Source organism: Falco peregrinus, chromosome Z (genome assembly GCF_023634155.1).
Source record: "Falco peregrinus isolate bFalPer1 chromosome Z, bFalPer1.pri, whole genome shotgun sequence".
NCBI lineage: Eukaryota > Metazoa > Chordata > Aves > Falconiformes > Falconidae > Falco > Falco peregrinus.
In genome coordinates, this window is record NC_073739.1 from 75,327,214 (window position 1) to 75,350,933 (window position 23,720).

At 56.0% G+C, this 23,720-nt stretch overlaps 4 protein-coding genes across 8 annotated transcripts in view; 3 read left to right on the forward strand and 1 right to left on the reverse strand.

The window, feature by feature from the left end:
• The first annotated feature begins 3,503 nt into the window (after positions 1 to 3,503).
• On the forward strand, positions 3,504 to 8,210 carry DCTN3 (dynactin subunit 3). Of its 2 annotated transcripts, XM_027782992.2 has the most exons (7): positions 3,504 to 3,628; positions 3,769 to 3,853; positions 4,819 to 4,905; positions 5,514 to 5,597; positions 6,249 to 6,307; positions 7,043 to 7,102; positions 7,798 to 8,210. In XM_027782992.2, the coding sequence occupies exons 1-7, from the start codon at positions 3,536 to 3,538 to the stop codon at positions 7,885 to 7,887; spliced, it is 558 nt and encodes a 185-aa protein (XP_027638793.2). In that variant the 5' UTR covers positions 3,504 to 3,535; the 3' UTR covers positions 7,888 to 8,210. The 2 variants fall into 2 exon arrangements, with proteins under 2 accessions (XP_027638793.2, XP_055647124.1); XM_055791149.1 differs by lacking the exon at positions 4,819 to 4,905 and having other exon boundaries at positions 3,511 to 3,628.
• A 945-nt stretch (positions 8,211 to 9,155) lies between these two features.
• RPP25L (ribonuclease P/MRP subunit p25 like) lies at positions 9,156 to 12,160 on the forward strand. Of its 2 annotated transcripts, none has more exons than XM_005234817.4 (2): positions 9,156 to 9,274; positions 10,803 to 12,160. In XM_005234817.4, exon 2 carries the CDS (start codon positions 10,812 to 10,814, stop codon positions 11,370 to 11,372), a length of 561 nt encoding a protein of 186 aa, XP_005234874.1. In that variant the 5' UTR covers positions 9,156 to 9,274; positions 10,803 to 10,811; the 3' UTR covers positions 11,373 to 12,160. The 2 variants fall into 2 exon arrangements, with proteins under 2 accessions (XP_005234874.1, XP_027638792.1); XM_027782991.2 differs by lacking the exon at positions 9,156 to 9,274 and adding an exon at positions 9,769 to 9,833.
• A 2,406-nt stretch (positions 12,161 to 14,566) lies between these two features.
• ENHO (energy homeostasis associated) lies at positions 14,567 to 17,212 on the forward strand. Its single transcript, XM_055791150.1, has 2 exons — positions 14,567 to 14,871; positions 15,473 to 17,212. The coding sequence occupies exon 2, from the start codon at positions 15,778 to 15,780 to the stop codon at positions 15,961 to 15,963; it is 186 nt and encodes a 61-aa protein (XP_055647125.1). The 5' UTR covers positions 14,567 to 14,871; positions 15,473 to 15,777; the 3' UTR covers positions 15,964 to 17,212.
• A 1,017-nt stretch (positions 17,213 to 18,229) lies between these two features.
• The window catches only part of DNAI1 (dynein axonemal intermediate chain 1), a 153,209-nt gene continuing 147,718 nt past the window's right edge, over positions 18,230 to 23,720 (reverse strand). For all 3 annotated transcript variants that reach the window (XM_055791147.1, XM_055791148.1, XM_055791146.1), the window contains one exon: positions 18,230 to 18,530. In XM_055791147.1, the coding sequence (XP_055647122.1) occupies positions 18,426 to 18,530 (105 nt within the window). In that variant the 3' untranslated portion in view covers positions 18,230 to 18,425. The remainder of the gene's footprint in view (positions 18,531 to 23,720) is intronic.

The following is a 23,720-nucleotide window of genomic DNA, read 5'->3' on the forward strand; positions in this document are numbered from 1 at the left end:
CTCGGGCCCGGCTGGGCGGCGCGGGCGCTGTCCGGGGTGCTGCAGCGCCCCGCCCCCGGGCAGGGCAACACGACGGGGACACGTTGGGGGTTGGGGACACGGGGGGTGCGTGTTTGCGCGTACCAGGCTGCGGAAAGGTTTCCTCTGCCTGTGCAAGTCCGTATAAGCGGGTGCCCCGGGCTGCGGTGGGGTTCCCCCTGTGTGTGTGCTTGTCTCTGTGTGCCCCTGGCTGAAAGATGGCCCCAGGGTGTTTGCTCTGGGGTAGGGGCGCCGGGGTGCAAGACAGCCAAGCCCTGGCACAGAAATCCCACAGCCATAGCACAGCCCAGCACAGCCCACCAGACAGAGCTGGAGTGGGATCGATGCAGCCTTAATTGGGGTCTTGTGTACCCTGTCACTGCCGGGCAGCGCCAGCCACAGCTCATCGAGCGCCAGGGCCCCAGGGAGCCAGGAGGGCGCATGCTGGCCTCATCCCCACTCATTATGCAGCTCAGGGGGTAATGTGTGCTGCCATGCTCCCTGGGGGGCTCGGGGACACAGCTGCTGTCACCTGAGTAACCAGCCCTGATTGATGCCCACTTCCCATGTCCCACAGGGACTGTAATTGAGCAGGAGGGAGGAGACTGAGAATGCGGGAATGATCCAGCCTAGCAGGAAGAACGATGGATCTGGCCTCAGTATTGGGCTGGGGACCCGTGGCTGTGGCATCAGTGTGTGACCACAGGCTCCAGGGATGGGGATAGGGTCGACGGCCTCCTCTCAGCTGCAAGGAGTGGGGGCCAAATTCACTGTGCACTGTGCTGGGCTATGGGCAGCCAGTGCTGTGGCTTCAGCTGTGTTCCAAGTCTCACAGGATGGATGGGACTCTAAGTGGTGGATGTCTGCCAATCCCAAACCCCCCCAGTGCCTGAGTCCCAGGACTGCCTGAATTTCTCACCTTGGGGAAGTAGGTGATCTGTAACCCTCTAGCACAGGCATTTGTATATTGATGGGCATCACCTATCATGCTGGGCACAGGCCACGGTAGAGCCAGTACCCTCTAAACACAGACCAGCACTTTGTGCACAGTCCCTAGCCCTTTCTGCAGTCCCTAGCCACTTCTGCTAATGAAGATATTCCTATTTGTCACCTTTGTAGAACAAAGTTCAGTCCTTCCCCTCTGAAGATATCTCTTCCACAGCCCAGATATCAATCACTGGGAAAAAAGACAGAGCACACAGAGACTCAGCCTGCTCCTCCTGCCCGACTGCTCTGCACAGCTCCTCTAGGGAGATCTGGTGGGCCATAAGAGTTGCTGGGGCCCTGAGCCACACTACAGATTTCTCCTACAACCTGGCAGTCTGACACAACTCCCTATAGGAACACATCAGGAAGGACAAAGCTCTTTCAGGCCATAGTGGGTTTTGCTCTCAGTAAAGTGCACTGTGAAGATCCCCAAAGCTATCCAGCCTGCATTGACAGCCACATTAACAAAGTACTCACTATTAAGAGATGGTTTTGACCTAAGAACCTGTCTTGGGACCTTGACTGGGTGTTCCCTGGTGCCTAGGATGTGGCAGTGCAACACCCAGCGCCATGCTCACACAGCCTGTGGGGAACACAGACTGCCCTCCAGCTTGGGACAGCTCTGGCAGAGCTGAGGTTGCATAGGCACAACACGACAGTGGCAGGTTGAACAACAGGGTGCAAGGAACATCACAAGGTGCTCTGAAGACTCCTGAACGTCTCCCTCTGTAGTATGAAAATTGTGGTGGTGTATCTTGCACCCTCCTTGGGCTGCTTTATGATCTCAGGAACCCTCATTAGGCCTTACCTCTGTGCAGTTAAGCAGTGAAGTGTCACTTGACCGTACTAGCAACTCATGCACAGTTGAGACGGGAAATGGCACTGGCTGCAGCAGAAACATCCCTTATCTGCACAATACCACCTGCTAGCCTTGGAGCATTCCTTATCTGGACCATATCATTAACAAGTCTAGGAACACTTTATTATGTCTCCAAGTGGTAAGATAACACTGTCAATAGAATGTTCAGAAAAAAATCCATTAATAAACAACACAGATTGTGGCCCGGATGGAATATTACTGATCACAAACAAATCTAAAAAAAACCCAACAAACAACCACAAAAAACAAGGCCCTAAGTGAGGCCCTTTGAGATCTGCTGGGCCACAGCAGGCTGCAAACACTATTTCCCTCTGAGTGGGATGCCTCTCAGGGTTCACAGACTCCCAAGTCTGAGATATGAGGCAGACTATTGCTGAAAACTGACAACAGGACCTGGGCTGTTTTTCCTGCTTCTCAAGCCTCAACCCTTCACCCACTGATTAGTGAAAAGGCATTTAGCCTGAGTATTTCACTGAACCTGAGAGGAACTTTTAATAGATATGTACCTTTGTCCATACATCTCTGTACATCTGTTTGTGTCTGTATACATGATTCAGGTACTTCCTAATAAGTATAGTGTAAGTACTACCATTTTGAATCCATAGTTAAGTCATTTCTATAATTTAATAAATCCTATTTGATTCACTTTGTAAATGATAAATTACTCAACCATTAAGACCTGTTAAAATCCTATGATCAGCGTTAAACTGTGCATATTCCTTATATCCTTTAGAAATTAACCATTGACCAAGTCTGGATCTAGCCACACCTAAGCTCTATTCAGAGTTTAGAAAGTAAGGAGGTCCACTCTGAACTCGTGAGTCAACAGGAGGGTCTCTCTTACCCTTTTACAGTTTTAGTCTCTGTGTAAAACATTCCAGTTTAATTCTGATTCTTTGTGTGATTTATCTGTACAGTAAGTAACAAAGTGAACCTTGCCATGAAACTTTGTGAAGTTGTGCTGCCACAAATTCCTATTAAAACTATTTTGCTCGTACCTTTGATGGTGACTCTTTAAGCAACTTAGCCTAAACCACTCGTTGGTGACAGAAAGTGGTGGATGCTGCTACCATGAATTCATCTCATCCCTTTGAGAGAGCCTTGTAATTGCAAGTGCCGGCTGCAGGCCGTGGTGAGGCAGGGGCTGGCTGCTGCATCCATTAGTGCCTCACTTTTTAGTCAATGTCACCTGCAGCCGTCGATAGGAGAAAGGTGAACCCGGGCAGGCTGAGGCCTGGGGGAAAGCCTGCGGCAGCCTCCTGGATTTCAAAGGCCCCGCATCCACACGGCCCATAGATCGCTGTATCAATTTCTTTTAATATATCTGAGCACCTCTTTCCTGGAGGAGCATGCCGGAATGAAGTGGCGATCGACCGCCCGGGTGGCAGGAGGCCTGCACACCTCCCTCTGCAGTGCAAATCACCATCGACCGGCTGCAGCCTCCCCTCCTCGCCTCTGACGGCGGCTTCGCACCTCCCGCCCCGACCCCCGGGAGCCGCCCCCCTCCATCCCATCCTCCCGGCTCCATCACCCCTTCCCGGCCCGGCGAGCCCCGTCTCCACGGCAACGGCGGCCCCTGGCAACGCGCCGCCATGGCAACGGGCAGGGGCGGGGCGGAAGTGCGCGCTCCTTTTTCCGGCCGGCGGCAAGATGGCGGCAGGGGCGGTGGAGCTGCAGCGGATGCAGTGGCGGCTGGAGGAGCTGGAGCAGCGGGTCGGCGTCGGGGTCTGCGGGCCGTGCAAGGTGCTGGGGGGGGGCCCCGCAGCGTCCAGGGGACGGCTCTACCCGCCCTTGGGCCCGGCCCGGCCACCCCTCGGGGCTCGGCCCAGGCCCGGGCCTGGCGGGGGCTGACAGGCCCGTCCTCTTCCTGTGTGCCTCTGCAGGTGGCGGACGAGGTGGGGAAGGTGCAGATGGCGCTGAGCAATATCACCGGCAAGAGGGAGAGGATCAAAATCCTGTTTAAGAAAAGTGGGTGGCCTCGGGGAGTGGGCACCGGGAGGAATCGGAGGGGCTGAGGGAGTTCAAAACCGCTGTGTGGCGTTTCGTTTCTCTAAACAAAAATGCCTTCCGCCCACTTCCCCTCCCTGTCCCCGTGTGACCCCCTTTGATTTTGGACTCTTGTTTTGCATATTTTTCAGAGCAATAAGTAACCGAGTGAGGTCTTTCTGCTTATGATTCTCCCACTCAACTCTTGGGGGTGGGAAGCGGGCTGCTGCAACATGTTGTTTGCTTGATGTCTGCCTTTATTGGTGCAGTGGTTTGCTCTGCCTGAAATGTAGCCCTTGAAAGTTGTTAGAGCGTGAGGTCCTGAAATGACTTCTTGCATGCTTGGACTTCTCGGGCATGCTAGAGCAGCTTTCCCCTGTCTGTGTGGTGAGAGCAGTAAAAATCACAGACAGGCACTGGTGGATGGATCTGGAGAGCTGCCTCCAAACTGGGGGATATCGGGAGCAGACACCGGAGCAGTGCTTTGTCCTGCAAAGCTGTCTCTTGGCCAAGTTTTGCTGTCTAATATAGCAGAAGGAGCAGGCTGTGTAAGGAATGGCATTGTGGTCCAAGGCTGAGGTGGCCATTCAGTATAAAAATGCAAACCATGTATTTGTAGATGATTTTAATAACCAGGATGGAGGGCTATTGGCTGGTTGGTTTTTTTTGAGAACAGGAAGAAGCAGGTTTCACTCACCTTTTAATAACATTATCCAAACAAAAAGCAAGTGTTGCAGTTGTCCATAACAAAGCAGTTATTTGGCTTGAACTGTTAGTTCTTGGTCACAGTGCTCCAAAGTCACATATTTTCAACTGCTATAGTAATTAATGAATCTGAAAAAAATTACTCTACGTGGGGAGCGTTTACAAAGTAACCTCATGTATGGCATGGGGGAAAATTGCAGTTGTAAATGCAATAACATCTCTGCTACTGTTTTTCACTCTAGTTGAAGATGTAATAAAATATATTGACCCTCAGTACATTGATAGGATGGCTGTTCCAGATGCCATGAAGCTGCAGTTCATCTTGGCAGGTATGGCATGAAATGAGAGGAGACAGGAGTTTGTTTAGCACTGCAAAAGTTGTCTTTTACCTAAGCTGAATTGGAATGGATTTCTTTTCTTCACTTGTAAGGATCTGGCAAGGCACTCTCTTTAGAGCCATCGGAGAGATGGTTTCTGCAAGGATGTCTGTCACCCATAGTGCTCACTTGTGTACATCCGTGCACATCTTTTTAGTATTGAGCAGTTTAACCCTGAATTAATAAAAGGTTTAAAAGAAAAACTGGAGCTAGAACAGTTTTCGTCACCCTGCTTCTGAATACTGTCAGGTCTGTGACAGAAATGGAAGACCTTTGGATGTATTTTAAATACCTTCTAGCCTTGTCCTCTTTTGCCCCGAAGAATTTGTTTCAGCCTTTTGTTGGTATAGTCTGTGAATGAAACTTGGTGGAGATTCTCCTGCCTTAAACTGGTGAGAAACAAGATCCAGGGATGAGCCACGCAAAAGGCTAAACAAGATTATAAACAAACCCTTTCTGTATAGCTAGATCAGCTCGGAGAGGTACCTCACCAGTACTGCTGAAAAGCCAAAGCAGAGTCTTGTATTTACCAGTGTTGCTTCTTGTCTCTCCCCAACCAGACAAGCAGGTTATTAATTCCCGAGCAGCTCTTCTGGAGCAGGTGAAGAACCTCCAGCCCATCTTGGACAGTGCCAGCATCCAAGGTACGCATGTTCTTCTGCAAGTTTGAGGTGGAAATGCCACCCCACAAGCTGTTGTCTATGCTCTTTTTTTTTTTTTTTTTTTCTTGAGCCTCAGACTAGAGGAGAGGATAGCTAAGCACACAAAACGTGGTGTGAGTAAAGGATGTACAAACTTAGTGGTACGTCTGCTCCTCCCTCATGCTGCTCTCATGTCCCATGCAAGGTCAAGGAGGTGATAGAATATTTCAGGAACTAGGTTACAGACAGCAGCTTGGCAGAGACAATGGAGACTGGCATGCCATTCCTGCCTTTGAGCTCTTTTACGTCCAGAATATCCCTTGTTCCTGGTGTAGGTAGAGATGCCTTTTTAATTGCTAATCATAACATTAATCCAAGTGGTTTTCTCTGATATAGTTCTTGACTAACTCTCGCTGCAGGCATCCCCTAACTCATGCCATCTAGAAGCAGTCAGCAAGTAAACTTGGTATTTAATGTACAGGGTAGCTAAGGGTTTTTTTATGGTATGGAAGGTGTGTTTGTGTGTATGGCACTACCACTCAGTGAGTGGAGTTCTGCTGTGATGTGCTTGTGCAGAAGGAATGGTCTTTAGTTTGGGAACTAATGCCATGTGCTGTAACACAAATGAAATAGATTTCTCTTCTTTGCTTTCAGCGGTTCCTGACCATGCTACCAAACTACAGCGACTCTCTCAAATCCACATACAGCAGCAGGTAGTGTGAATACTCTTGACAGTCTTGACTAGCAGGGAGGAGGAACTATTGGTTAGTGGCTGTACTGACACCACTGTATTTGCAGGCTCATTTACAGCACGTTCTTTCAATCACAGGATATTCATACTGCAATCTTAAAGGAGTTTAAGCACTTGGCAGAGGAAGTAGCCAGGATTTCTGATAGTTGAGTCTGACTGAAAAAAAAGCTTTGCTTACCATAACCCTGCTCAAAACAGAGGTTTGAGTGACACTTAATAAGCAGTGGAGGGTTTAACCAGCTGGTGTTCCCACTATTAGTGGGGCGCTGAGGTCAGGCATTGCACTCTTCCAGTGTCCTTAGTCTCTGGAAAGCTGTTGATGCTGTCATCTTGTCGCTTCACCCTTTCTTTCCCCATTTGAGTGCTTCTGGAGCAGGCAGCGAGCAGCCTGGGAAGTGTCTAATGACCCCTTTCAGCATTTTGCTTTGAGTTTCGGTTCTGGGGCAAGCAAAGCATGGGTGCTGAGGAGAGGCAGGCAGTAGTGCAAGCCCAGGGACTTTAGCGCTTCATCAGCATAGGTGTTTGTAACCTTTCTCTTCACTGTTGAGACCCTTCCAGCTGCAGTGAGTGGCCAGGGTCTGAGCCCTGATCTCAGTACTGGCCTTGGATGAACTTCCCCCCATGCTGTCAGGGACTGGGAGGACAGGTGTGCTTCAACTTATTTATTGCTCACTCACTGCGGCTCCCCTTTTTACAGGAACAGTGTCATGATCTCACTGATGATGTCAAGATTCTCCTTGAAGACTACAACAAAATGGTATCCTTTGAGTCTGGGGTCTGACACAGCTGAACTGCTCACCTGTCTCCTGGGGTGCATTCCCCCATCACATACTGTTGAATCCCCAGCCCTGGGTTTAACAGCTAGTGCTGCTTCTGACGTGACACTTGTGTCCCTGCCATACTTTTAGTAGAGCCAAGGGTCAGAACTGCCCATCCCTGAGACGGGAAGGGTAGGGTGCCACCTGTGAGCCAGAGCCCCTGCACTGGATTTATTCACAGTGTGGCTCAGTGTGAAGAAGTAGCGTAGCCTGCATGCTGGTGCAGAGCTGTCACTGGCCAGTTGGACACTGGCATCTCTGTCAGGTGAATGGTGGTCCCTGTAATCTGCCTGAGCCAAACAGCGGCTCATCCTGGCTGTGTATGATCCCAGTGCTGAGACATGTCCTAAAACCACAAGTGGGTAGAGCAGCTTTGCTCAAGGAAGCCCCTTAAATGCAGTGCTGCACAGTGTTCAGAAAGTGCCTTTTGGACTCCCAACAGTATTTGGTGCTCTGCAGTGGGTCAGCACCTGGATGGTTTGAGTCTGTGCGGGCTTCTACAGCGTGATGCCCCAGGCCTTTTCCTCTCCCAAGGATTTTGGATTCTTAACAGTGCTGTTGGGCTGTCAGGGTACTCTGACCCTGGTTTCTTCCCTGAAGTTTCCACATCTCTTTCCTTAAGAGTCATGTCCAGACCCTGCTTCTCTCCAAGCAGTTTGTCCAGTGGAATGAAATATTGACACGGCTGGAAACAGCCAAGGAAGAGAAACCTGCAGCAGAGTGATAGGAGAGCTGGGAGTGTGGAGAACCCGGGGACCCTGCTAGCCTTGGGTCTCTGGAGAGGCTGAAGCACAGCTTGCACCCTGCTGTCTTAGCATCTTCCCAGTTGGTGCGAGCATGCTGCAAGTGATATCACAGGCTCTTGGGGGGGCACCCTGTGTCCACTGCTGGGCTGTGTTGGCCCCATATTGAAGCCACACTACTTCCTTTTTAATATGCTACTGTTTGCAAATCTTGCACTTCCCTGAAATACATTTTGGTTTGTGACATACTTAAAAATCCCTTTCTGCTCTTACTGTGGACCATAGTAAAGTCCTGAAATGCTAACTGGGTTGTCTTTTTGTTCTTGGGTACAAGGACTCCTTGCACTGTCCCTCCCGTGTGGTTTTCCCCAGGTGGGGAAGTGCAGATGCCTCCTGGCAGCCTGTGAGCCAAGGCCCGCAAGCCCCTTTCAGTCCCACCGCCTTCCCCAGGCGGCGGCACATGCTCTCCTGGCTCGTTCTTCCCATTCTGGTGAGGACTGTGGGCTGGTGGGGCTTTTCCCACAGGCTGTTCCCCCATCTCTGCACTGAGAGGAGACAGCGGCTCTCACCCTTATCCTGCCTCTGCACACCCGAGTGTCTGCTGCAAGCGAGAGCCCTTGGCCGGCTGCTTCCCCTCCGGGGAGCGGTGGGAACTGTGCCTTGCCTGATCTGGCCACAGCCTGGAGTTTCTCCTGGCACAAAGGTCTTGCAGAGTTCCGAGGTCTTGCTTTTGGAAGGGTCCCAAGCCCTTCTGCTCGGCAAGACACGGACCAGCCGTGTGTGACCTGGGAGCTGGCAGCAATGGGGCAGGCTCCAGCAGGGATGTTGGGAGAGCTTGGCTGTCCCTGCGCCCTCACCTGGCCAGCGAGCTCACACCTGAGCGCACCGCGGCGGGGCTGCAGGCCTGCCGAAAGCCCACCCCCCGGGGACCCCCGGGTGCCCGTGAAGCGGTGCTGCCCCTAGCCCTGCGCTGGGACCCGACCTTCCTCCGGCTGGGATAACGGGCTGTGCTTTGGGCTGCTTCAGCCAGGCCAGGCGCGCTCGCAGGCGCCCCCGCCGCGGGTGCGCAAAGCGGGCAGCCGCCGTGCCCGGAGCAAGCGGGAGCAGGGAGTGACCATACCGGGAGCGGGACGGCACGGTGCGGCGCCGCCGCCAGCTGCGCCCCGCTGCCCCCGGGGCGGGAGCGCTCGCTCGGGCCTCGGCCGCGGCGGGAGGGGCGTGGCCGCGCACAGCGCCCCGCCCCGGAACGGTGACGTAGGCAGAAGGTGGGGCGCGAGCTCCACCCCCCTTCTTCCGCCCGCCCTAGCGCTTGCGCGCGCCCCGTGCCGGCCGCCATCTTGTGGCGAGGGGCTCGCTGAGGCGGCGCAGGTGAGAGCCGATCCCGCACCCCCACCCTGCTCTATCGAGGCCCGGCCTCCTCCTGGGATCCTGTAGGGCATCTGGCTTCTCTGTGGGCCCCTGTAGTGCAGCCCGGCCTCCTCCTGGGCGCCTGCAGCGGCACCTGGCTTCCCCGCAGACCCTCGCAGTGGGGCCTGTTGCTTTCCCCCGTCCGCCTCATCCCTCCCCGTAGCAGCGGCCTGGCCTCCCCTCAGGCCCCTGTGGAAGCCAGCTGGCGTCCCTGCTCCCCCGGCCTCCCGGTTGGCCTCCCACCGGCGGGCGTTCCTTGTCGCAGCGGCCTGGCCTTGCCCGGGGCCCTGTGATACCAGACTCGTCTGCCCTCACTTCCCAGTAGCAGTGGCTTCGGCGAACCCTCGCACCCGCACTGGTCGCAGCCCCCCAGCAGTGGCTTGGCCTTCCGAGCTAGTACAGCAGGGAGTGTGACCTTCCCTACCATTCTCTCTGACAGTTTGCAACCCCATCCTCCATAGCAGCGGTGTCCCTAGCGCCTGTTGCAGTGTCTGGTACTGCTCTTCCCCAGCATAGCCGGGTACGTGCTGGGCCCCCAGGTACCGATGGTGACCTGCTGCTGTGCTGTGGGTGAGGGCCTCGTGGAGGGCATGTGCTTCAGAGGTATAGAGAGGAAACACTGACCTGCCCTGTTTCCACAGGGGATTTGGTACAAGGTGCTGGCTCTGGGTGAAACAGAGTTCATGAGCCTTCAGATAACAAAGCCTTAATGCTGCATGCTTGGGCTTCCTGCCGTGGGGAGGGCAGCGCCCTATGCGGATTAGGCAGATCTCCATCGAGATGCCAGTAGAGGAACCCTGCCTTGGTAGAGAGGGGAGCTGTGAGACTGGACCTCTCTGTCTTTTGTGTTTCCTCAGAGAACCTTTTTTTTGTTTTATCATGTGCCTTTCTGTTGTTCTGCTGCTTGCTGGCCACGTGTCTCCTGCTTGCAACCTCTGGCTTGCCGCTCTGTGACATGCACTGTTTTAAATGTCCGGTCCCTGGCCTTTCACTTAGGCTGGCCAGTCATGGGGCTCAGAGCCCTGCTACCCTGTTTCTATAACATAAGCGAGCTGCTGCAGGTGAGCTGTGCCTGGGTTCATTGTGTGCATGTTCTGGTGTGGCTCATGGGGTGCAGCTGTGGTTGGTATTCCCCTGGCTTCTGTTCCCAGTAACCTCAACTCACATTTCTTCTCTGTTTTCCCCTGAGATACTGCCTGTATTTTTCACTTCATCCTGCTTAGGCCCACAATACCAACTTTGTTCCTTTCACCGCCTGCCTGTTGGGGCCCAGGCTGCCTTTTGGCAGTGTTTGTGCTGTGGGTACATGCTGAGGAAGACTGGGTACAAGTGACTCCTCAGCATGGAGGACACTCTTGGCTTTTCAGGATCCCTGACTGATGGCTCAGAGTGCCCTTTAGAGGAAGGATTGTAGCTAATGGTGGTGAGAGTTTCTTTGCGCAGCAATTATAGTGGGAGTTTGTATTAACGGATCCATTCTCCTTTCCAGCGCTGCAGAATGGAGAACTATAAGAAGACCAAAATTGTAGAGAAGCCTTGCCCTCAGCCTTTCACCAACCTGCCCCCTGATATTATTGAAATGAAAGTGAAGGATGGGAGCAAAATCAGAAATCTGATGGGCTATGCCATCAGCAAGATGGAGCTGGACTCTGTGAGACAGATTCTTTTCACTGGCTCAGGCAAGGCTGTCAGCAAGACCATTACCTGCGTGGAAATCATGAAACGAAGGCTCAAAGAGCTGCACCAGATCACCAAAGTGCTCTTCAAACAGATTGAAGAGATCTGGGAACCCATTGTGCCTGAGGCAGGCCTCGATGCCTTGACAGTGAAGAGAAACATTCCTGCCATATGTGTCCTACTCAGCAAAGATGCCCTCGATCCTCAGGAGCCAGGATACCAGGCTCCAGGCTCTTTTGACGCCTTCTGGATTGAGACGCTTCAAGCTGAGTCCCAAGGCCAGATGAAGAGGAAGCAGCGTGGAAGCCAGGGAGCTGGCAGCACAGGAAGGCACCCTCAGTCTGCTGGAGGAGCGCCTGGGGAGTCCTGCGCTAAGTCCTGAGATACTGGCACTGCGTTTGGGTGTAATTTGGGGGAGTTACAGAAACAAGCCAGCTGCTGTAGCTGGGAAGCTGTTGCTGAACACAGGGGCTTGCAGGGGAGGGCAGGAGAGGTTAACTGTGTGAAAATGGATGTGGCTGTAACTGTCTGAAACTGTGTTTTGGCAAGTTCCCTTGTCAAAGGCTGCCAGGCTGTGCTCCTTCACATGTGGTTCGGGGAGGACACGAGTCACCTCTGCTTGACCAAGAACTGTTTGCGTCTTGTCAGTGAGCTGCGGCAAACGGCCGCTCACTGAATGCAGTTTCAGCTGCTTGGGGTGGTACAGCAGCCCAGGCAGCAGGTGTGCGTGCCAGGCTGCTTTTGTGGTGGTGGGTGGAGGTGACTTGCTGTGGTACAGAGGGGAGATGTGGATTCTCCTGGCTGCCACCTGCATCACCAGAGCTCTTGTGAGCGGGCGTGGGGCTGGGTTGGCTACTTCTGTGCTTCAGAGTCCCATCTGCTGAACCTGTCAGGCAGTTTGATTGTTGGACTGCAGGGATACAACTCCATCTGCGATTGTGTGCATGTAGTGCCCTTTCTGTCCTCCTTTCCCCTTGGTGGAGCTGACAGTTACACTTACCTCTGCCAAAGTGGCAGGAGTCAACTTGTAACCAGCCTGAAATCCTGTAGTTGTGCAAGGGCCCTGGGATTGTGGTAATGGTAAGCTCCAAAGGGCCCTGTTCTTGCCCCTTTCTGCTCCATTACAATGCACAGAGATGTGTTTTAAAATAAAGTTTCCTCTTCACGCAACATGAACTTTGTCATGTCTTCCTCATCCCACTGGAGGTCACCCTGTAAGCGTTGTTGGTGGGGCTGCGGCTGCCAGCTGAAACGTGCTCTTTGAGCGAGAGGGGACCTGCTGCTCCGCGTTTGTCACTCTCATGATGGTGAATGGACCATGATGTGAGGGGGTAAGGTTTTCATCGTGCCTTCAGCGTTCACCTTTAATATCCAGGTTGGGGTTTTTTTATGGGAAGCTTTTTTGCTAATTTTTTGTTGTTCCTTTAAACCAACTAGAACTGTAGTCTCAAAAAGACTCGGCCCAAACTCTGCTGGGTGAGGCAAAGGAGCAGCATCTTTTCTTCCCCAGTGGTTTCACTTCTGGAACAACTCTGGCAGGTAGCACTGGGCAGGAGGAAAAGTGTTGTTCCCTGTGACAGGCTGAGCTCTTGCCAGAACAACCCCTGCTCACACTGTGTTCCAGGTGCTGCCTGTCCTGCCCGCTCTTCCCGGGTCACTGCCTGTGTTGGCGAGCTCCAGCTGGACCTGACGTCTGCTTTGTCAAGTCAATGGGAAACAATACAAGTATTAAAGAAGAGATTTTTGCCTAAACCAGGGGAGCAGAAGAGCCACGGTGCGTTACCCGTGTGACCCAATGCCTTCACAGGCAAGACTTCATGCACCTGCATTGCACACAGGCGCTCACTTTACACCATCATGAGTTTTCTCACTGGCCAAGTGCCCAGCGTGAGCCAGGTTGGCGCCAGGTGTACATGCCTCCTCCTCCCCTTCTGCTGGGAGTCTCTTGCACTCTGCCCCAGCATTGTCCCTGGAGCTAATGAAGTGCTTGAGGAAATGCCCAGACTTCTTTGCTGTGCCAGTGCAGGTGAAACCCGGGAACACGGCAGAGTTAAGATGATTTACCTCAGTGCTGTTCGCAGCTGCTTTCTCTCTTCCGTTTAAGGTGGAGACTGCTTGTCTTGACTAATTGGCAGATTAGCGATAAACACCAAGGAAAGATGCTTGGACGACTGATCAGATGGCTTCTGACATTGTAACTGGCAATGTGTTTGTGTTTGTTTACACTTAAAAACACCCTCTTAGTGGAGAGCTAGATTCTCAATCAGCCTGTGTAATCCTCCCTCGTGGTGGCATGTTTAATGCCTTCTCATCAAAGCTGCAAAGTGATTTTTATTTTTGTTTTGCTGTTTGAAAGTTACCCTCGGCTCACTGTGGCAGCTCTGCTGGCTGCTGTGGCACCTGGCAGCACCCAGAGCTTTCCTTCCCAGTGGCCAGAGAGAGAGCAGCCACCCATCGTACCCCCGAGCAGCCAAGGAGAGGTCCCAGCTCTCTTAGGAACCTGCTCTTCACCTGTTCTTCATCCAGCTGCTTCTTTCCCCTGGTGTGACACACCGTATGGGGCTCCCTGTGCCCCAAGAGGCTGCAGCAGATCCCTGCTGTGTCACTGCCGTGTGTCTGTGCCACCAGATAGACGCATGGCCTGGCCGTGGCTTTCAGAATAGCTGCAGGTGGGACCCCTCCACGGCGCTGGGGAGAGCCCCCTGTGTGCCCCCAGCCAGATCTCCCCTGGGTGCGTCAGCTGTGTCCTTCATCAGGCGCATCCCCCCTTCTGAGTGACCCCACAGCAGCGCATCTCTGGCTCTTGTCCCTGGCAGTCACGGCTCAGCAGGGCTGTGGCACGCCGGCACCAGGGGACGGGCTGCCGCGTGCCTCAGTTTCCCACCGCACAGGACAGGGAGAAGCCAGCTGTGCCCATGAGGCCACCACTGCCCAGGTTCCCAGGGCGCTGGATGTCCCTAAGTGACCAGTGTCCATCCCGTTTCCCTGCCTCCACGGACGGTGGTGGTGCCTGTGATCACCCCGCCTGCCTGCCGCCCCCGTGCCCCAGCCAGGCCCCCAGCCCAGCCCTGGCCACTCCATCGCCAGTGTCCTCACGCCCCGGTGTGCACGGGGCCAGGGTGCACGTGCGTGTACAAACGTGTGCACACGTGTGTACGGGGCGGGGCAGGCAGCGGCAGGGAGTGCCAGGCAGCGGCCCCCGGGCTGGGCAGGGCAGGCAGGGGCCGTGTGGGCCACGAAAGCCGGGCAGCGCAGGCCAGAGGGCAGGCCCAGCAGCGCGGGCGGGACGGGTCGGGTAGCGCAGGAGGGCAAGCACAGCAGCCGGACGGAACGGCGGGGCGGGGCAGGGCGGGGCAGGGCGCGCCGGGCCGGGCCGCGGGGGCGGGGCGGGGGGGGCGGGAGAGGGGTCGGGCCGGGCCGGGCCGGGCCGGCAGAGCGCGCGCTGCCCGGCGGCGTCCCGCGCCGCTCACGTGGGCGCCGGCCGAGGCGGGGCGGGCCCTGAGCCGAGTGCTCGTCCAATGGTGCACGAACGGCAGGGGGCGGCCACCAATGGTGGGGGCGGGGCGGGGGCGGGACACGATTAGGCCCCGCCCCCCAGTGCCGGCGGGAGGGAGCGTGCAGCGCGCGGGGCTGCGGCACCCACCGAGCGGCCCGCGGCGGGACCGCGACCGGGGTCCTCCGCACCGCCTCCGCCACCGCGCACCGGCGGGCCGCTCCGCTCCGCACCGCCACCGCGCACCGGGGCCCGGCGCCCGCACGCCGCCCCGCGTCGGGACCTCGCCCCGGGACCTCCGCTCCGCGCCGGCCCCGGCAGCGCCGCCCGCCCGCCCGCCCGCCGGCGGGGTCCCGGTGGCTCCCGGGGCGGAGCGGAGCGGGGGCAGGTAGGTCGCAGGGGGCCGGGGCCCCGCGGCGCGAGGGCGGGTTCGGCGGGACCTGTTGCTGCCCGGTTTCCCGCTGCGGGCCGGCGGCTCCGCGCCTGTCCCGCTCCTCGGCGGCGCGGGGGATCGGGGCACCGCGGACCCCCGGCACCGGGGCTTTGCCCCACCCGGGCAAAAAGCACAAGGGGGGCTGCCCCGGCGCCCCGCACGCTGCCTGGCCAGCTGCCCGCCCCGCTTTAGCGAGCGGGACTCACGGCGGGATCCAGGCGGCAGGAAGGGCGGGCGGCGAGGGGGCTGGAGCTGGGCCGAGGCCGCCCAGAGGCACCGCGGGTGCCCCGGGGAGCGGGGTTTGGGCTGGGCTGGGGCGACGCCACTCCCGCTGTGGACGCTTCCAGCATGGTGGCCCTCGCAGGGGTCCGGGGGCCACAGCCGCGGTGTGGGATGCCGGAAAGGTCCCCCAGACCGCAGCTGGAAGGACAGGTCCCGCCAAGCCCCAGCGGAGCCCCTTGGGCCCCGAGGTCGCTGCCTGCCGGCACCCTCACAGCCCATCCCGAGGAGCTGGGGCAGCCTGTGCCCGTGGTGATGCTGACTTTCTCCCTTCCAGGTGCTGGAGGGAGGAGGGGGGGTCCCCGTGTCTTCTGCCCTGCCAGAGGAGGTGGAAACCAAGAGAAAGCTCTGATCGAGCCTTCCCAGCACCACAGAGAAGCTGTGAGCAGCCAAACTCACAAACAGGGTGACACCATCCTGCCGCCTGCCTGGCCCCGTCTCCATCCCACTGCCAGCACTGCCACCATCCCCTTTGTCCCCTGCCAATGCCAGCAGGTGAAGGCTGTGTGCTCAATCCCTGCACTGGCATCCCAAGTGTGGGGCCAAGCTGTGGGCCCCGCTTTTTCCTGAGGGACAGTGGCAATGGGGTCTGCTCTCTCCACTGGAGCTGTCGTGGCAATTTCTTTTAACTGTGTCATTGCGTTGCTTATCCTCATCCTCTTCCTCATCCTCTGCAAGGCCTGCAGGACCCCCTCATGCCCCAAGAAGAGCCCAGCTTCTGATATGGATGAAGCAAGGAACGAAGAGAAGTACCTGCTGCAGCCCTGAGCTGCCTGAGGACTTGAGTACCCAGCTGTGCCAAAGGAGTCGCACCAGTGCGGATGCTGGCACTGGGACTGAGGTGCTGGACTGCGCATGATGAGAGCAGAGGGGATGCTGAGCTGCTCACAGGGGCCATGACATGGGCCACAGCCCTTCACCTGGGTGGTTTCGGTGTGGGAAGTCCCTGCAGATGCCCACAGTGATTATGGGGATAGAGAGACAGTGGCTGGGGATGTGCTACAGGGACAACCCTGCCTGTCCCAGCAGCCAGCGAGCACAGCAGGAGCCCTGCCCTCAAGGGCACCCCGTGTATGGGGACAGCCCATGGGCTCCTCCCTGGCGCTCGTGGCCCAGGCCAGTGACCACCGTGTCACGCGCCCGAGTGGGGCTGGATTGGGAATCGGAGAGGGGAGGCAGCAAGGCTGGCACAGGCATCTGTCCCTGAGCAGGCTGGCTGCCCCATGGTGCAGTGCCCCTGGTGGGACCCCCGCAGCTCTGGCCCCGCTGGCCGAGCAGGGTGTTACTGGCCTGGGTGTCTGGGGGTGGCCCCAGGGTGCCGTGTGCCCCCAGCTTCAGGAGGGCTTTTGGTGCCTGTCTGCCCCAGCAGCCAGTTTAATGAGCCACAAGAGGGTCTGCATGGCCTTTCCATTCGTCCCCAGTCTGTCTGTCAGTCCCCTCCAGCATTAGCACCAACACCAACAGGCTAACTGCCCTCCTTGATGGGTGTGCAACCCTGCCTGCTCTCCTGCCTGCTCCCAGCCAAGGCCAGCTGGTGGGATCTGACCTGTCCACGGGCAGCAGACATGCTCTCATTGGCATCCCCATCCCTGCTGAGAGCAGCCTGGGATGGCTTTTTGCTGGGGAGGTGGGAGATATGGGAAGATAAGCATCTTCCCTTACCAGCATTGAAGGGTCTCCCAGCCCCATCACTCCCCAGGGACCACTGTGGCTCTGCAGGAAGGGATGCTGGTGGTCTGGTTTGTCCCCAGGCCTGGCAGCTGCCTGCAGGTGCTGTGTGTTTTGGAGGGCTCTGCCCTGCCCATCCTAGAGCAGAGCAATAGCTGAGGTCCCCACTGGCACAACCACTGCCATAAGGGGACAGAAAGGTGCGTTGTGCTGGGAAGGGTGCCAGCCAGGGTGCCTGCATAGGCTTGGCCAGGCCTGGCAGACCCTGTGGTTCCTCCCCATGTCAGGCATAGCTAACGCATCCCTTTGCAGCATTTTTACTAGACTAATAAACTAATAGTAGGAACGAGGCGGTGTCTCTGACCTCTGCCCAGCGCCTGAAAAATTTGGAGGAGGCGGCATGTCCTGCCAATCTGCAGGGTGAGGAAAGTCTGCCCCAGGGCTGGTGGCCAGTGTCCCTGCAGGACTGTGGGTGGTTTTCTGGGTGGTGGCCACAAAGAAGGGCTCATGTCTACATCCATTTGTGGTTTTTAGGTGCTGGGTGGGAAACCTGGCTGGATATTTCATGCCCACAGAATGTCTGTCTAGGCTGGGGGCATGCAGCTGTCAGCAGGGAGCAGCCCCCAGCCCAGGTGCTAGAGACACTGGAGAGGTTCCAGGCTGTGGCTTTAAGTTACAGTGATGCTTGCAGGGGACACAGGCCGGCTGAGTGCATGGAGGAGCTCTGCCACCACCCCTGCCCAGTGGACTGAGCAGCTTTTGTCCCCGGTCCTGGCAGCTGGGCACAGGGCTCCAGCGGTGACAGCCCATCCCTGCTCATCGGCATGCATCAAGGCCACCGTGGCTCCTGCTGTGGCAGCCAATCCCTCTGCTGAAAAGTGCTGGAGCTGTGCGAAGGCTCTGCAAACCCCAGCACACAGCCGTTCCTGCAGCTACCAGCTGGGGAGAGGCAGCCGAGCCCCGTGCTGAGCCCCGCTGCGGAGAGGGGAGCTGTGAGCATCCTGAAGCTGGTGGCTGCCAGCTACTGTGATATGCTGGCTGGAGTGATGGCACGTCCCTCTCCCACAGCCACAGAAGTCCAGGCCAGGTCCCCAGCCACCCTTTGGCTTAGGCTACCACCTCAAAATCAAGGGGGCCATGTGTGGCTGACCCCACCAAATGGCTGTAGGGCTGCAGCTCAGTGATCAGTCTCTTTGGCCACCACTCACAGTGGGACTGGCTGCCACGAAACTGTAGCCCTGAGGCCTCCCTGTGGCTGGGGGGACCAGCCCTCACCTGCCCTCCATGGGACTCTCACCCAGCCTCAGCCAAGGGTGGGGAGGAGCTAAGGGCTGTGCTGCTCTGGGGGACCAAGCTCGGTGAGCTCCGCCTGACCCCTGACACGACTGCACAACACAGCTCTCGCAGCACCTCCGTTTATTTGTCCAGGCACAGAGGCGAAGCGTTCCCGCTATGCAAAGAGCGGGCGGCACAAGGCCCATGGCTTGCATGCCAAGCAGCTGCTGATCAAAGCCGGGCTTGTTCGGCCAGCGTCCCCTGGCAGCGCCATCATTCCTTCCCGCTCACTTGCCTGCCTTGCTCTCCAGATCTCTCACCAAGTTAAGCAGCTTGTCCAGCTTTGCAATTTCTACCTCAGGGCCCTTCTTAACCTCCTGGCCTTTCTTCTCCTGTAAAGAAAGCAAGTGGGGCAGAACTGTGAGCAGGGAGGACCAGAGGGATGGGGAAGGGTCCAGCTCAGGGAGGGCTGCTGTGTGGCAGCTCTCAGCCCTTGCTGGGGGCTGATCCACAGGGAAATGCACCTGCCTGTCCCCATATTTCAAGCCCGAGTGCCACGAGATGTGTAAAAGCCCCCATGGGGTGGGGAAGGGTACTAGGGAAAGGTTTGGGTGGGGATGGGAGCGGATCTGTTGATCCACAGCAAAACAAACCATCTTCAGCCTCTCTCCTTCCAGCCCTTCTCAGCCCCATAGGACTACTAAGACCCACAGCTTCTCCCCCCGACCCCAGGGAGGTGCCAGGCATGCACAGCTCTTAGGGCAGTGACGGCAATGCAGATGTCCCAACCTTCCCAAAATGGTCCCACAATGCCCATCCCACGCCGGCGCTCCTGGGCAGAGGCAGCCATAGCAGTGGGGATCAGCCCTTTTGCACACAAATGGCTTTTCCCAGGAGGGCAGGGGGGTGCTGAGAGCCCCTAACCTGGGGGGCAGAAGTGAGTCAGGGCTCCCAGATGAGCTGTTAGCTCCTCCTTGAGGCTCTCTTGCCTCTGGGCACCCCCTGAGCATCCCACAGGACAGCCCTGTGCCTCACTGCACACCACTGTGCCAATCCTGATGTGTGCCCCACCGTGGGCAGGGAGGACAAGCCCTTCCCACAGTTCCCCAGCACCTGTCCCAAGCCCACAGAACGGCTCCCACCCTGGGTGCTAGAGCAAACAGCCAGCATCTTGGGAGAAATGTTGCATGAGGGAAATATGCCTGTCCAGCTCAGTCCTCACTTGCTTGGAAGCAGCAGGAGCTTCCAGGCCTGGTGGGGGATGATATCTCTGCTAAGGGTACCAGTGCTACCCAATGCTTTGGGTAAAGTGTGTCCCCCCGCAGCTGTGGGCTGCAGCATCAGTGTGTTGCTCTCATGGGAGCTCAGTAGCTTTGGGAGAGTGATAACCATGTTTGGGCTCTCCAAGTACATATGGCAGACACAGCTGCAGCAGAGGAATTTTTTTCCAGCCTGCATTCAGCCCACCAAGCCCTCATGAAGCCCAGCATCTACCCCATGGGGTTCCTCCAAAGCAGCATCCACCCAGTTGCCACATCCTGTCACTCAGTGCTGCCTTCCACTCACAGCCTTTCCCTTTGCCAACCTGCTGGCTCTTGCCTTCCCTCCAGATTTCGGAGGGTCCCTGTCTTGGAGCTGTGAAGCTCCTCCATGCCCAGCATGGCTCTGGGCACCCCAGAAAGCAGATGCAAAGCACAGGTGAGCAGGAGCGCTGATGCCCAGCCTGGCAGGTGGGCTTGAGAAAGGTGGTGGCAGGGGCACCAGCCACTAGACTTGGAGCTAGCCTGCAGAAAGCTGCTGTGCTGGCTCCTCCTGGCATCCAAGCACAGCTTCTACACGGGGATGCTCTCGGAAGGCCACGGGAGCAGCACTCAGCATCTGAGCAAGGAGGATGCTGGCTTTCTTCTCTCCCTGCTCAGAAAAGATCAATCCTTCTGCTGAATCAGCTCCTCTAATGGCCCCAGGCATAGCAAATACAAACACACACCTTTCCTTCAGTGCTGGAAAGAAACATGGGGGCACAACAAAGAGAAGCTTGTAGGGCTGCAGGAATCTTGCTGTGTTTCTCCAGAAAACACAGGCATTACTGAAGGTGATGACTACTGGGAAATAATTCCTCAGGGGATCCCTGGGCTTCTCCCTCATCCCAGCTCAGCACAGCCCCGACAGAGCAGAGGTTTCTTTGACTGCCAGAGGGAAAGGCTGGGATGAAAGCAGCCCTGGGGGGTGAGCAGGGAAACCTGGAAACCCCTCTGCTCTCAAGAAGACAGCCTCAGTCCTTGCCTGAGCACTGGGGTCAAGCCAAAGTTGTTTTCATTTACCGAGTCCATCAATTGCATGCTGGGACAGTGCTGGTTTGTATTAATGCCACTAAGTGAGCAATGCCCTTTGTGGCTCTGGCCTGGGCAGTGGGAGCGATGTTTGTACTAACGGCTCACGTCACAGCTGAGCATCTCTCTGAGTGAGAGTGTTGGGATAAACACAGCTGCTCAGGGTATTTCAGGACTTAGCTATTTCTGCAGAAAAGCTGCTTTGCTGTCTGACAGCATTCAAAACACTCCCTTTGGCACCCTGCATCACACATAGCTCTATACACAGGTCCTTGGGACAGGCCAAAGAGGCAACTGCTTTGCTCAGCTAGGAAAAGGAGATACTGAAGCCATGTCCCATCAATGTATTTCCATCCCAAGCCCTTTGATCTCCCCACTGGTAGGGTCAGGGAGGGTCCCTGTGACTGATGCCCTCCAGGTAGTAACTCCAGGTCAAGGGGACCATGTCTGAGCCTTGCTGAAGTCACCAGCCACAGGCAAGGCTCAGCTCCTAGTCACCGAGCTGTCCCTAAAACCTTGACTTTCACACTGGCTCAGCTCCTTCAGTGCTTCTGAGCAAGCTGCAACAAAGCCACATGCAAGCCTGTAATGAGCCGTAACCAAACCAGAAGCCTAATTTAACGCCACATAACCAGGCAAGCAGGATGACACAAGGAAGGAAAATTATAATGTCCTTTCAGGGGCACTGGAACGGAAAGTTTCCCTTTATTCCTCCATCTGCTTTTCCTAGGGTGCCTGTGCATGTGAGCTGGCCGGGCCATGGCAGGCTGGCTGATGGCACCACCACAGCACTGCGGCATCTGCTTGGATGCATGTGGCAGCTCCCTATAGATCCAGCAGGGGCTTCGCCTGCATCAGCCCTCCGAAGAGCAGCCCTTCTTGGAGCAGAGCTGTTGTAATTTCCCGAAGCACATGCAATGCAGGGAAGCACTACCTCCATGCATGGCTGCCAATGGGCTCTCCCTCCTGATGGATGCCACAGCCAGGTGTGGAAAGGGCACTCAGGGGGATCTGCCACCTGGCATGTAGCTGACCCCATCCTCTGCCTGCATCCCTGCTTACACCGCATCCATGGAGCTCACCGGGAGCTGAAAGGGAGCTGGGAGAAAGCATGCCCCCCACGGAGCTGACAGATGCAGAACTGAGCTTACGTGGAGGTCTGTCCCCGAGGAGCTTATCAAATGGGTACCGGAGCCACTCACGGCAATGTTTGCTTTGATTTTATCATTAACAGTTCCCAGCAGGAGAGAAAAATGCTCTTGGCTGAAATGGTGATGAGGGATGTGTCAGGAAAGCTCATGGCATGGGCTGAAAAGGTGCTGCCTGGGGATGGACTCTGCCTCGCTGACAGACCATGACCCCAGGGAGGTGAGATGGGGAGGAGACTCCTGTCATATCCCCATGGTGCTGTGTTCATGGCCAAGTCCCCCTCACTCTCCCTTTGCCTTATGCCTGGGCTCTGCTCTGGCTCTCCAGGCAGGGAAACTGAGGCAGTGCTGGCACAACTGCTGCAGGACCCTTGATGGTCCTCTCAGCCCTCAAGGTGAGTACTGACACTAGAAGTGAAGCAGGAGGTGGAGGATGACTGAGGTGGAGCCTGAGGGGCAAGAGTGGAGCAATAACAAGGACAAGGATGAGGACAAGGATGAGGACTGGCTGTTTGAAGACCCCAGATCCATCACCCTGAGAGCCCCAGCCCTCCCCATGCTGGCACATACCGAACACTACATCCAGCATATGGGAATCATTTAAACTGGATTCCCTGCATCCCTAGCTGAACAGTAAACTGCTGAGTTAATAAAACTCTCCCATAAAAGCCATGATGCTGGCACTTTTCAGCATCTTTTTTTTTTTTTTTTTTCCCATTGGTGGAATAATCATAAAACATCTGCTGTAAGGTTTCGATTAAACAAAGCAAAACATGTTTACATTTTAAAGTAGCGAGGAAGTCAACCATGCTGGCATGAAAAAAGACAGAGAAGCTCCCATAACTTCCCCTGGAGCAGAAGGGACCTTTTCCTGTGCTGAGTCTTGGCCAAGGGGCACAGGGCCGTCTCTGCCCAACTGTCATCATGACGCTGATAGTCTCAGTCTCTGCCATTCCTAACAGGAAAGGATTTCTGGGCACAGTTGTGCTAAGACAGGATCTGGCCACTTTATAAACCAGCCCAGTGATGCAGGACACCAGCTTCCCATGCAAAAGGGGGTTAAGCTTTTACAGACTGATTTTGAAGGGGGTGAAAAGCTCCAAGAAGCCACCAGTGCAGCTGTCCAAAACACCCATCCTTATTATCCTCAGTGGGAAGGGGCACACAGCCTGCCAGGTCTTCAGAGGCATGTTACTTCTGGGGAAGACCTTTTCTTGTCCCTTCTGCCCTGCTCAGGGGTAGGTTTAGTGACACCTCCATCAGCAAAACACACCAGTGACAGGTCTGTCAAAATTCAATGAATGAAAGCAAAGAAGAGACTTCCCTGGAGCATTTCTGTTGGGAACACCAGGGAAATCCAAACCGTTTCATGAACACAGCAAAATTTTCCTCACAGGCTCCCTGGGCCACCAACCAAACATGCATCAGTGGGGGTGTGATATGACCTGCAGCACTGAAGCCTTACAAAACCTACCCTGTCATGGTCCTGTTGCAATCCAATGCTGTTAATATAGTGGGTGAAGCTGGAGTTATACTGAGCTGGGGATGATGTCTGTGCCAGGACCACTTCTAGGCTCTCAAGAAGCCCATTTACATACAGCAGCAATGTGTTTATCAACCACGGAGAGCCTCAAGTCACACTCGCAGCCTGATTTGACAGCGTTGCTCCTGGCCCACGGAAGGATTAGCTGACAGACAGGAGATAAGGATTTAGGCTTATTTTGTTACTGTTTAGAAATAAATGACGCAGGAAATGTTCTGCTTGCAGGGAATGAAACCAGCAGAAAAGCCCAGGGGATAGCTGGGTTGTTCAGGCATCAGCAACCACACAGGATCACTGGCCTCAAAGATGCTCATCCCTCCAGCTTCAGCTGAAACCTGTGCTGTTCAAGGCAAGCACCTCTCCTTGCTCCAGCTCACTTATTTGACTCAGAGATCTCTGCTAGCATCTGCATTGGACCATGCCAAGGTACAACAGGGCAGACAGGTCTTGTGGCCCCAGGTGACCTGCTCTTGCTTGCTGGAAGTCACCAGTGAAGCCACTGGAACCAGCTCTTTTTTACTTTCATGCTGATTGGTGCCGTGGTGCAATCTCTACTGACCC